The sequence below is a fragment of the Condylostylus longicornis genome, unplaced genomic scaffold (genome assembly GCF_029603195.1).
Source record: "Condylostylus longicornis isolate FDR11 unplaced genomic scaffold, ASM2960319v2 ptg000033l, whole genome shotgun sequence".
In the NCBI taxonomy this organism is placed as follows: domain Eukaryota; kingdom Metazoa; phylum Arthropoda; class Insecta; order Diptera; family Dolichopodidae; genus Condylostylus; species Condylostylus longicornis.
The window spans coordinates 749,866-764,908 of NW_026578002.1; the positions used below are offsets into that span (position 1 = coordinate 749,866).

General features: G+C 23.1%; 1 protein-coding gene across 1 annotated transcript; it reads left to right on the top strand.

Moving 5' to 3' along the window:
- The first annotated feature begins 1,009 nt into the window (after positions 1-1,009).
- Positions 1,010-15,043, top strand: LOC129608620 (palmitoleoyl-protein carboxylesterase NOTUM). The gene is made up of 4 exons (XM_055520254.1): positions 1,010-1,036; positions 12,898-13,291; positions 13,353-13,856; positions 13,921-15,043. Exons 1-4 carry the CDS (start codon positions 1,010-1,012, stop codon positions 14,937-14,939), a joined length of 1,944 nt encoding a protein of 647 aa, XP_055376229.1. The 3' UTR covers positions 14,940-15,043.

Genomic DNA, 15,043 nt, shown 5'->3' on the forward strand with positions numbered 1-15,043 from the left:
TGGAAACAGCTATTTTTAAAGAACGCTGAATGCGCTGAAAATTATCTTGTGAGTCATCAATTGATCAACCCTAGCTCTTAAAATAAACTATATTTTAATTATTTGTCAATTTCGTACCTTCATTGTAACATTTAAATCTGTAGTTCACCGTGCTGATCAAAAGGTCTTGTTCTTCTTATATTGTACTTTGTTTTATTTTTATGTTTATACGAAAGATTTGATTTTGAATTTACGACTACCACGACAACATTAAAATTATTTTTCTTTACTTTTTCTCAATTTTTTTTTTGTTTTATTTTTTTCTGGTATTCTTTTGATTTTATTTTTCATTTTTTTTTTTGTTCATATTGTTTTGAGTTTTTCTTTATGGTGCGCTACTAAAGTAAAGTTTTTAAGTAAAAATGTAAAGTCTTTGTCGATTTTTCTTCATTTCGTGTCGATCAGTTGACAGAGATGGATTGTAAAGTATTTCGGTTATATTTTCCGGTTATTATAATACAATATCGTTTACGAATTATCCTTAGGTAAAAGGAAAACAGAGAGAAATAATAAATAAAAATTATTATTAAAATAATTGGTTTAAATAAAAAGAAAAAACGAAAAAAAAAATTTTTTTTTAAATATCGTAAAGAGTGAAAAATCGAATCTTATATGATAACAGTGAGAAAATAAAAAAAAAAATAAAATGTAAAAGAAGCGAGTGAAATTTTGTGAATTACAATAAAAAAAAATTAATATTCTCAGAAATAGTAAATGTATGTATGTATGTATAAGTAATTATAATTCCTTATTTTTTGATTAATTAAAAAAAAAAATTGCATCAAAACAAAAAAAAATTTTTTTTACATTTTAATTTTGTTGAAAAGTTTTTTTATTTTCGGATTTTTAATTTTTGGATATTGAAATTATTGTTTTATAATTGAATTTAAAAAAAAAAATAATTATATAAAATAAATATAATTAAAATTTAAAATTCAAAATTATGACAGATAAAATGTTACAAATAAACATGAGGACTAAAATTTTAAAATATACGGTAAGATTTACAATTTTTTTAAAAAGTCGTCAGCTCAATATAGAGTTTAATTATAATAGAATAAAAATTTCTGTATAGAATGGAATTGAAATTTAATTTTAAAGTTTTTTGTTTATAAGAAGTTTCTTTCTATTCCTTTAATAATTTTCGTATAAAATTATTAATGTTATTTAAATCGCACTAATAAATTAAATTACTTACTCTGGAATTTTTAGAGGATCCAACAAAATCTTTATATTATTTACTTTTCGAATAAGCTTTAATTTAAACTACTCTCTACGTGAAATTTTATGAAAAGTATTAATCAGGGTGATCTTACCCACATCTATGTATAGGCTTCCATATATAAAAATTATTTTATAGTATTTTTGCAAAAAAGCAGAATAAAAATAATAACAGATTTGAATTAAGTTAAAAAAATGGCAATTTGAGTACAGGGATCAAGCTCATTTCTCGGCCGCTCTTAACTTATTACTTCTTTTCCAAATATTCATTTTTGAAACAATTATATTGAAACAGATATGTTTTTAAGCTTTAAATTTTTTTCAATAACTTTATTGAATTGTTATATTGTAATATATATGTTATTAAATATGACCAGGTCTCGGCAATATGTTATTATTAAGCAATACAAATAAAACAATTAATTTAAATTTCATAATATGAGTATTAATTTTAAAAAATTTAGTTTGAAATTTTAAAAGAAAATAACACTTGTATAATGTAATTTCAAGTATAATTCTTCGTCGTTTTATCACCAGGTTTTATAAAAAAGGTGTATTTTTCAGCTAATAAAATAAACTTAATATTAGGACATTAATAACAATTCATTGGTTCTACATAAGGTAAAAATTAAAATTAAAAATTAAAGTAAGCATTCTCTTGAAAATTGGATCCGTAAAAATGGGTAACACAAATTATCTAAAATAATAATAATGTATTAATAATTTTTTGCAAAAATTTTTCTGTTTTATGAGTTATGTATGAGAACTATAATGAATGGTATATTAATATATATAAATATGAATTTATGCGAGTTCCAAAACATGTGTACATAAAGAAAAGCAAGATTTGTGTTTATAAAATTATTTTTAATAAGCAATTATTAAAATATATTAAATTTAGTTCCTTAATAAAATCAAATTTTCAGTCAAACAATTCAACAAATAATTAATTAATAATGTCGTTCCGAAAAATTCAAAAATTTGTGTACATTTTTTGTTTTGATCATGAATATTCGTTAAAATTTTTATATCGTATGCAAGTAGATATATTAAGAAAATATATGTATGTATGCCTAAAAGCCATATATAACCCTATTTAAATTTATATCATAATGTAATTATGCATAAATTTATAAAGTGAATTACATTAAAGTATGTTAAATATATGTACAAAATAATAATATTATGTAGTACAATTTAAAAAAAAAAGAACAAAACAAAAAAAAATTTGCAAGTATTTTATTAAAAATAGTGCTATACTATCGTATAATAGGACATAAACATATCATACACACAACACTATACACAAAAACATATTTTACAGAAAAAAAAATAAAAACAAAACATAAAAATACAGAAAAATAATAATAATAAAAGAACAACAAAAAAAATAATAACAACACAGCAACGATAAAACAGAAGAAATAACAGAAGAGGAAAGAAGTAAAAAAAAAAAAATAAGAAAATAAAAGACAAAAAATAAAAAGAAAAGCACAAGAAAAAAAAACAACAACAGCCATAGACTTAAAAGAAAACCGTCTTTAAGAAGTTGAACTAAAAAATCAGTTTGACTTTATTTAAATGGCGTAATTTATCCTTTTGTCGGCACATTTTGAATTACTTTTTGTTTTCTTATTTTCTTTTTTTCTTTTATGCTTTTTCTCATTTTATTTTCCTTTCTTCTTCTTATTTTTTGATTATATTATTTTTTCAATTTGTTTTTTTTTTTTTTTTGCTTCTTCTTCTTCTTACTATGAAATTCTCGTTTACCAGTGAAATTGCATTTTTTATCACATTATGGCTTGTGCTGGACCTGTTGTTGGCTGGCAGCATATTTTTCTTAAATGTTTTATTTTCTTCTTCTTTTCTTTTCTTTTATTCTTTTGTTTTTTTTTTCTTTTTTCTTTCTGTTTCTTTTTTAATACATTGGTATACATACACACATATGCATTTATAGTTTTTAAATTTTCATGTTATTTTTCTGTATATATGTATGTATGTATAGAAGTATATAGTTTAATGTTAAGTCACTTTATGCAGACGTACATTTTATGTGTGTATATCAAATATGCTGTTAGGTATAATAAGTACTTATGTATATACCATATAACATATATTGCAGTATAATAGTTTAATATTATTATAACTTTGGTATAATGGTTGAATATACCGCTTTAGCGGCAATTATGAGAGTATTTTCATGAAGTTTACAATTTTTATTGTTTATTATTATTATTGTTTTTCTTTTTCAATTTTTTATTCAAAAAAAAAAAAACAAAAAAATAAACAAAAAAAATTTTGTTTTTTTTTTTCGTATTTGATTGAAGGAAAGTTTTTAGCGCCTAAATACATGTATACATACAATTGTAGATATGTATATACATGTGTATATAAATGCAATACCTGTTAAGGTGAATCCCTGTATGTATGTTAAAAATAAAAAAAATAAAAAACAAGAGAAAATTTTAAAAGAGCAAAATATACAAAAGAACTTTATACAAAACAAAAAATGTGACAGGCGGGTATTTTCTTTCTTTTTTCTTCTTATTACTATTTTTGTAGATTTTCATTTTTGTTTTGTTTTTTTTTTTTTCAATTTGTATTTGTCGTTGTTTTTCTCCCTTGTTTATGTGACATGCAACCACGTGTTCATAATATTATGTACAATATTAAATAATAAAAATATTAATATGTATGTAATTCTTGAGATTAAAAAATTATGTGGATAACAATTTTTTAATAAATTTATAATAAATAATAAAAAAACAAAAAATGATAAAATTGAAAAATGGGGGTAAATAAACAATTTTTTCTTATTATTTTTTTTTTTTTTGGATTTTTTATTGATTATTGTGTTTATTATGGTATGCAAGTATATACTCTGACAAAATTTAAATTATATTCAAAATACGTTCATAATATTAACACACGCATTAACAAATTTCAAATTTTACAATTATTATGTGAAGAATAAAATAAATAAATTGAAAATTAATAAAAGAAAAAAAATTTTAATAAAATTAAAATCACAATTAACAAATGATTACTTTTAATTCTTTTGTACTTCTATACATTTAATCTCCTTTTTATTTTATTAACGATCGCTATAAATTTTAAAGCAATTTACTTTCAAGTAACTACATATACATTTGCCAGTATTATTGTGTGTATATACGAATATATCTTCAATATTTATATATGTTTATATTCCTTCAGATATTTTTGTGCAGAGAATGCAGAACACATTCATTTCTACTTTTTATATTTTTATTTTTCTTTCTTAATTTTTAAATTAATTTCATTATTTTTATTATCCATTTTTTTTTTTATTAACCATATAAATACATAACTACATATTTTTGTTCATATATACAAATGGGTACTTATTTCATCTTACTTAAATTGTAGTATATACTTTGTATATACCTGAACATAACGTATATACATTTGTACTTATTTATTTTATAAAATCCTTTAATACAATTAACCGCACTCTACTGCATTTTATATTTGTTGCTTGTTATTGTTTTGTTGTTTTTTTTTTATATTGTTTTATAATTCCCAAAGGGCGGCTATCAATGAATTAAATGGAAATAATTTTTTAAGCCACTACTGCCAATGCGTAATACAAGTTGTAAGTAGTTAATATATGAGTTGATTATTACTTAGTTGTATATGTCCTGAAGGCTCATAACAAAACAAAAACTCAAAAAAAAAAAAAAGAACAAAAATTACAATAAAATAAAATTCATGCACCTGTATTAAAACAAAATAAGAAAAAATAAAAAGGGTTATAAGAAATCAGAAAAATATTTACAATTTTTTCTTCTTGCATTTTGTTTTTTGTTTTGTTTCTCGTTTTTATCGTCGTCGTTTAAAATATTATTATTCTTCATATCTAAAGGATATATGAACATTATTATTATTATTAAATTAAAATCTAAAGAGGTCAGGTACTTAGAGGAAATTTTAATTTTGTTTTTTTTTTTTTTTTTAAATTTGAATTGTTGTTTTTTTAGTATGTGTAAATTTAGTTTTTTTTCTGCAAAAATTTTTTAAATTATTTGAACTATAGGCCGAATATATTTGACATAATATATTATTTTTATATTTAAATAAACCACAAGTATTTAAAATTAATATGAAATTGGGCGTAGAGAGTCGCCTAAAAATTTGTAAATTTAAATTAGTACATCCATAATATTACAAATATATATTGATATATATCATCATCAAAGGTCGTTCAATTCATAAATTTTTGAAATCTCACAAATCTAATTTCTGTAAGGTTTTTTAAACAGAAACAATTTTTTTTAAAGAATTTTAAAAAAAAGTTTTACAATTTATAACAGATGAAAAATGAGGACAAAATATTAAAATTGATTTGTTGTCAGCAAAACCAAAATAAGATTCTGAAATTTTGAATACTGAAAATTTTGTAATGTTTATGAAGCTCTGAATGAATTCAAAATTGCACCGTAAAAAGGTTTTATTACACAACTCAACGATAATTATAACTCAATATCATTATAATTGTAATTTTATAACAGTAAAATGAACATATATAATATCACGTTACATATGAAAAAATTAAGAGGTTTAATTATAAAATAGCAATTATTGTTAGATTAAGAGTTTTCGATTTTATTTTTGATGAACCAAGTAAATCTATTTCAAAGTCGCCTTACGTTATGCAAACGGCTATGCAAATATTCTGATATTCGTATAATATTAACATTGATGGTCGCACTTTTAAGCAGTTAAGTGAAAATTATGAAAACTAGCAAAGATAATTGAGCAACATCTTAAATGCCGGAATTTGTTATAAATTTAATTATAAAATTTCCATTTTTTTTCTAAATTCTATTTAAATTAGTTTGCAAAGTGTAATGTAACTTATTTCAAACACAAAACTATTAAAACACTTTGTAACAATTTTTGTTTTTATTGAAAATGTTCTAATTTTAAATCAACATCAACATGTTGTACAATTTTATACTTTTATATTAGATATGTACATACGTTTAATTTATATATATATATACATATATGTAAATAGTTCTACATAAAATTACTGAATTTTTTTTTTTTTGTTTTGTTTTGCTCCCTATAAATATAAATGGCGCCTTAAACTAGATCTTATAAGGATTTTGTATAACGCGTAAACAAAAAATTTATATTTTATTTTTTATTCTTTTTGTATTATTTTTAATATAGAGCGGAAAAAAAGAATATATAGAAGCAAAAGTATAAAGAAAAAAAATAGACACAATTTGATAAATTATAAACATAGTATTTTCATACATACATACAATGTATGTAACATACATATTATATAAGTATACAGTACGGATATTTAAATTTTGTATACAATAATATAATATATAAGGCGATTATAGCCTATACATATTGACTAAGTGTACAGTATACGATTTAGTATACCTATATATGTAAAGATTCTTGTTCGAATAATATCGAATAGAAAAGATCAAAAGAAACCGACTTAACATCACCTATAAACTATAATTCTTTACTACATACATCAATATCACTTGTTTCTTCCTTGTTGCTACGACCAACAACCAAAACTATGATAAAGAAAATAGAAAATTGTGAGTATAAAATATAAGAATAAAAAAAAACAAAAACAAATTTCAAACAATCTAAGAAAAATCTAAAAAAAAAAAAAATTACTAAGAAAAATACCTTTTTTTTTGTTATTATTTTTCTAATTGTATCAAAATAAACAAGACCAGTGAGACACGAAACGGGGTTGCAATACTACATAAAATTTACGTGCCGCTGTTTTTTAACTGCTTACGTTTATTTAGTTGATTAAATCAAATATATGAGAAAATTATAAATAGTTTTTTTTTTTGTTGTTGTTGTAAGGTACCAAAATTAATAACCATTATATATATATATCGAACATCTTTTCAAAAAGGAGTTCAAATTTAAATTTAAAATATATGTATAATACGATAAATACGCCATGGGTATGTTACCAATATAAATTAACAAAATAAAATTTGAATTAAACAATAAATTAATGAGATTCCAACGGTGGTGTAAACGAGTGCTTTCAATGTTACTTGCGGCATCTTATATTAATTGCTATATACATAATATGTATGTATATGATTTAGCCTGCTTTTATGTTAAAAAAATGTATTAATAATTTTTTTCTATACATACGTGAAATTTATGGGGATGTTTATAAATTTTTTATTTTTAAATTGAATGTCCCAGCAGGGTATAAATTTTAGATTAACAGGAAGAAATATATATATATATATACGTATAATTGAAAATCTTAAAACTTAAACATGAAAATTTTAAATTATAAAAACAAAAAAAATTTTAAGTTGAACCATATATCTTATAATGTACATAAGATATTTATTAAAATTTTCAATTTTATTTATTTAATTCAAATGTTTACATATGTATATATTTTCGATAAAAATTTTAAATTTTTATTCAGACTAAATTCGACTAAAATACTGAAATTAAAATGCTGAAAATTAAAAATTAATTATTTTTTCTGATATATTAAAACTTGTTTCTGCAGCCCTGCGAAAAAATTATCATGTATGCATAAAAGCGCCTATACATATGCAATTTTGTGTGTAATAGCTTCTGAACTACATTTTGTATATATGTATATGAAAAAAATTTTGCTTCAATTTGATATTAACCGAAAATTAAGAAATTATATTGTCTTCGGAAAAAAAACTTGAAATTATACTCCGGAATTTATGTAATACTACTAACTACTATACGCAATTACTATACGTAATTCACCTCTATTGCAATAATACTCAATTACTATGTAATTCAATTAATAAATGATAATTGTTGCATTTTCTCCTGATATACATACATATATTACCGCGATTTCGATATCAGGTTGTATGTTAAAGACTAATTTAATTTTTTAATTATAACCATTTGTCAAATTTTCAGTAATTAAATTAAATTTAAACAAGCGTCCAAAACTCAATAGTTTAGGAATAATAATAAAATTATCGTTCGTTAAAAATAGATACACTCAGTTTTCTAAACTAATTATGTTAAACAAAAATTAGCCCGTAGTCTACAAACAAATTTTGAATTACTGAAAATGAATCGTATATATCAACCATACCGAATATGGTTGATATACGATCAGTAAAAATTGTTAATCAAGTAAATAAAATAAAATATTTAAAACTTAACTTATTAATTGTTATAGCTATCTAGGATCTCGTTATATTAACAGGAAATGTGGACCATTAATTAGAAAAAAATGTAAAATTATTTCTCAAAATGTATTTATTTCATTTCTCGCTTTATTTATAAATAATATAATACTTCCGATTTTAAGTTATACATCCGACATACATAGATCACTTGATTTATTCTCTTCTTTTGAAGTTATAAGACCATAATTCAAATCAAAATAGTTTTGAAAAATTATTTCCGTTTATATTTTTCAATATTTTTTTTCTAAATTTGCAATTAATATAATTTTGTAAAAAAAAAAAATCAAAAATAAAATTCAATTGAAAAAAGTAAATCTTTTCAATTTTGGACACCAATGGAAAAAATCTGAACTGATAAGAACACAATCGACCTTGTTCTTAATTTCCCAAACAATGTTCACATACACATATTTAATAATAAATCTATTATAGGTGTGATCGGATGCAATATAATTTTAATTGCTGAATAAGACAATGTGATAGTTATTAGATTAGCATTAGGGTAACTGTATTTAGTATTTTACATGAAATTTTGATAAACTAGGACGTTTTCCTTAAACCTAGATCTCGTCAAAGTTATATTTATTCAGCAATATAATTTGAATTGCGGAATAAGTTAATTTAATTAATAATATCATCAATTACATTCTTATTTTCTCTTGTTATTTAATTTATCATAATATTTAATATTAATTTCATTAATGCATTATTACATAAATTCATATATATTTATGAAAATTTCATAATACGCTTAAAATTAAGGAATAAGTGTATTCACATACAATTTTCATGTACATTCACATGCACTTGTAAATTCAAAACATATTCATTATTTTATATATATATCTATATATACATTTGTTTTTTATTATTTTTCTTTATAAACATGAATGAATGATTGAAAAACTATTTAAATATTTTGAGGCTATATAGCTACATATATGTATTTAAAAAGAAAAACTAAACCATTAACTTATCTCTGAAATTATATCTAATTACATTGATGTATCTATAAACACCATTACATATTATTATCTTCTTTAAAAAAAAAAATACATACCATCGGATTTTCTTTGATTTTTCATTGTATATACAAACATACACAAGATATTATAATATGTAAGTGTATAAATGTGGAATTAAGATAATAAAAACCAAATGAAAACTAAAAAAAAAAAATTGTTAGAAATAAAATGCCTTTAAGGAAAGTCCATCAATCACTCAACCCCAGTAGCTTTATAACATTATATTATGTGCACAATATATATACATATGAAATATATGGTTGTATATATTATAAATAAAATCTAGTAAATAATTGTAGTAAAGAGAAAAAAAACATGTTCAAATATAAACACAAAATATATTTAATAAATGTTTTGTAAGTATATATGGATGTGTTTTGGTGAATAAGTAATCAAGTGAATAGTACAAATAAATTTTATTATTTTTGTGTGTATATACAGTATAAATTCATAAATAACACGAGTCACTTAAATAACACTATAAACTTTATATGTGGAATACCGCGGTTTTTCTTTTTACGATTTTCTTTTTTTGTTTTGTTTTGTTATTCTTATTTTACTTTGAAGATCATTTCTTTTTTTTTTTGTTTGATTTCATTTCTTTATTTGTTTTCAATTTTTCTCTTTTGTTTATATGAGCTTGAGCGCATGTTAGTTGCTTGTCTCATGTCTTCTATGTGTCCCTGATTTTATTGGATTTTATATAACAAAAATTTTCAAAATAAAAAGGATATTTTGTGTTGTTTGTTTTTTTTTGTTTTTCTTTAATATGATCCAAAATATTTCTATAATATTACCAATTAAACATTTTTACAAAATATTAAATAGGAATATGTATTAAATATTTAGAGATTTTTCAAATAATAAGTTGAAAATAGGTTAATATTAGCTGAGTATGTATAGGTATATTTGTGGAAGTAAATTTTGAATTATGAGTAAATGGCGATTAAATGAAAATTTATTGGAAAATTTTTTTTTAAATTTTGACTTGGCACTCAAATGTCAACTCTTTGACGCTACTAATAAACAGCTATAATGTTAAATTGTATATTAAAATTGGTTTAAAAGAAATGAGAGCTTCAGTGGAAGCAATGGAAATGATGCGCTTATCACCATTTCGATATCTCTTTTTACTCTCGAAAAAATTTTTGTATGTGTCCAATATATCACTAAAATTCATATGATAGTAACATTTTAATTGTTCTATCCACCTAGATATACCCAGATATATGGAAAAAATACTTGCTATACTTTTTTCTAGCTCAATCAGCTTGTATGGGGAAATCTCCATAATATGAATTTTTGACAAATTTAAATAAAAAAATCAAAAATTATTTGAAATATTGACACAATCGACTTGAAAATCGATTGATATCATAACACGTAGACATTACAATTTTATGTACCATTATGACCGCTTATAATACTGCTATTCAATGTTATTTCTGATATTGGACACTTAAGAATTCAGCAAACGATATCTTAAAATCCTTACTTAATTAAAAATATAAAAAAATCTTAAATTTAATATCAATAAAGTATACTTGTTATAATTTTAAAATGCTTTTATAGATATCTAGAAGAATTTAAAAAAAAATTATCGCTTCTTACCTACATACTTAAATATAATATTAAAAAAACAATTAAATCAACAAATAAATAATAGAAAAATTAAATGTATTTCTAAATTTTATACATAAGTATTTTCAATATATGTGTATGTATGTACATGCATACAACGGTGGGTCATCAAAAATTTTCGTTTCGAAAATTGGGTCGTAAGCAAAAAATTAATGGGAATCCAAAATATATAAAATAAATGTATACGTCATTATGTACGAATGTATGTGCATTTTTTTGTATGTAGAATATGCATAGGTATTTGTTGTATTTTACCTAAAATAAAACATTATAAAAATATTAATGTACATATTTATATACATATATATGTATATATATATATATGCAACAGCTAGCTTTTTAATTTCTCATTAATCTTTCCAAAAAAAGAAAACTTAACAAAAACGTTAATATACGTATAAAAACAACAATAATAAAATCTACAAAAATCAAAAACAATCTACAATACAATACCTTTAATAAATATACTTGTATTTATTTATTTATATACATGCGTGTGTAGATATATATGTATTAATAATAATCAATACAATATCTGTTATACACACATTTGTATTAGATATAATAAATTTATACATAGTTGTAAAAACACATAAAAATTTATATCGATATTCATATATATTATATGAGCATAAAATTTTTGTATATATACCTCTATATATTACTTTAAAAAGTATGCCTGCCGTGCGGTGTGCTGCGATGATAATAATAACGATGATAATAATAACGATGATAATGATTATAGTGATGATAGTGATAATAATGATGATGATTTTGCCTGAAGATTCAAAAGAACGTAAACATGCTGTTTTAGCGGAATCTCTTTGATCAGAACGCGAGCAAGGAGCTCAGCGATTACTTCAAAGATTTTATGCCGCCAGAAAATGATAAAGAGAAAAAATTATAACAAGAAACAAGAAAAAACAAAAAAAAACAAAATAAAAACAATTAAAATAAACGTGCAATAATATCAACAACTACAATTACACATCGAAGTATATAAAAACCGAAAACAATATTAAAAAAAAAAAGATAAAGCATAAAAGAAAACAATAATAATAACAATTCGTTTTATATAAAAATTTAAGTATGTATGCATGAATGTATGTTTATGCTATTAACTGCGTTTCACTATTTAAAAAAAAAAAAAAGCTGAAAAGTATTAAAAAACGAGGAAATGAAATTTTTGACTTTTTGCAGCTTTAGAACAAATTTACAATGCCGGAATATCTGATAATAATTACAAGCTAATTAGAAATTACTTCATTCAAAAGGTTGATTTTCAACGTCAACTGAAAAGAAAACGATTTAATTTCAAAAAAATAATATTGTTTTTTTGTAAAAATATTTATTTTTCTCTATTAATAAATTTTAAATGAAATTTATTAATTATTTTAATAATTTTATAATTTTAGAATAAATAAATAGAACAATTAATTTAAAAGAGAAATAAATAAAAAAAATGTCTTTAATCACTGTTTCAATTAATTTATCTAATATTTTTAAATTTCCGTGCATTGTAGGTTCACGGAACCGCATTAAGGGTAAATGGAATCGAGTTTATTCATAACTTATATTCTAAGTTGTATAACTGTTTTATTATGTGTAGTTAAGTAAATTTGACTGTACTCTATTATAAATTGCTATTCCTTTGATAATAATAAAAAAAAAACAATTTAAAAACAAAATTTTAAATTTTCAAAAACCATTTTTTTTTTCTTTTTCAGAAAGTATCAACTTTCATAACAGTAAGTGTCACAGTAATATTTCAATTGCTTATATTTTCCAATTTTTGTGAATGTCGTGCCTTAAATACATTAAATTTAACAAAATCATCAAAATTTTCAATTGAAAGTAATTCAATTCAACGGGATGTAGTTGAAACACAAACCAATAATGACATAAATAGATCATTAAAGCGAGTTTTCTTATCAAATCGTACAGTAACTTGTAATGACGGTTCACAAGCTGGTTTTTATTTAAGAAAATCACCAGGAGCAAAAAGATGGGTAGTGTTTTTAGAAGGAGGTTGGCATTGTTTCGATATAAAATCATGTCGATCTAGATGGTTAAAATTCCGTCATCTAATGACATCAGCACAATGGCCAGAAAATAGAGATGGTATGACGAATACAATACAAATAAATATAATTATTTAAATTTTGATATTATTTCATTCCAGTTGGTGGTATATTATCACCATTACCTGAAGAAAATCCATATTGGCATAATGCAAATCATGTTCTTGTTCCATATTGTAGTAGTGATTCTTGGTCTGGAACGAAAACACAAATAGAAACAAGAGATGGTTGGCGTTTTATGGGTTCTTTAATAATTAAACAGGTTATTGCTGATTTAATTCCTCTTGGATTAGGTGGACCAGCTAATTCTGAATTACTTCTTGTGGGATCTTCAGCTGGTGGTCTTGGAGTAATGTTGAATTTAGATAGAGTTAGTCATTTTATACATAATGAAAAGAATCTTAAGGTTCTTGTAAGAGGTGTCAGCGATTCGGGATGGTTTTTGGATCGGGAACCTTATACACCTGGTGCTGTTGCAGCATCAGAAGGTGTAAGACAAGGTTGGAAAATGTGGGGTGGCTCACTACCTGAAGAATGTGTTAAACATCACTTAAATGAACCTTGGAGATGTTATTTTGGTTATAGGCTTTATCCTACTTTAAAATGTAAGATAATAATTGAATTATTTTACATTAATTTTTATTAAATTTTTTCTTAATATTATTTTAGCGCCACTCTTTGTGTTTCAATGGCTTTTTGATGAAGCACAAATGAGAGCTGATAACGTTGGTGCTCCTGTTACACCACAGCAATGGGATTATATTCATGGTATGGGCGGTGCTTTGAGGCAATCACTCGACAATGTGACAGCTGTATTCGCTCCTTCATGTATTGGACACGCAGTGCTATCAAAACGAGACTGGTTAAATATTAAAATCGATGACATTTCTCTACCGGAAGCATTAAGATGCTGGGAACAATCTACAAGAAGAAAACATAATAAATTAAGAAGAGATTCTGAACCAAAAAGAAATGACAAAAAAAGACGTCATAATCAAAAACATAATCGCCAAAATAACAATCAGCAAAATGATGGAACAATAATAACTAGTCCGACAGTTGAAAAAAAAAATAAAAAAGGAATTGATAAAAATAATGGTGAACAAAAAAAATTAACAAAAGAAGAACGTGAACAGAGACGTCGTCATAATGAACGTCGACGTAAACATAGGAAATTAAGGGAGTCACAAAAAGAATTAAAAACTGTTGATGGTATTTTTGATAGGAATTCTAATATAACACAAAAAAATGGTGGTGGTAATAAAAAAAGAAACAAGCTTCAGGAGAATTTTGAAGAAAATTCACCAAATAGCAAACATCATAAAAACGGTGGAAATGGAAAAAGGAAACGTAAAAGAAAAGAGCAATTGAGACATCAATATAGAAGAGATCAAGAAATACTATCATTTGGTTCAAGATTTACTGAAGGTGATGATGCTAAAGTCATATTAGAACCGAAAAAGTGTTCATTACGACTTTTAGAAAAATGTAGCTGGCCGCAATGCAATTATTCTTGTCCAACTTTAACTAATCCCTTGACTGGGGAGGAAATGAGATTTCTAGAATTATTAGCATCATTTGGTTTAGACATCGAGGCAGTAGCTACTGCAATCGGTGTTGATATGCAAACCTTGAACAATATGGATAGAACAGAGTTAGTAAATCTTTTAACACAGCAAACAAGCTGAGAGATGCGTGCTAACAGAAAGCATGAGAAACTTATTGATTACTTAAACTGTGATGCGATAATCAAAAAAAAAATATATAAAAATAAAAAACAAATTTATTTAAA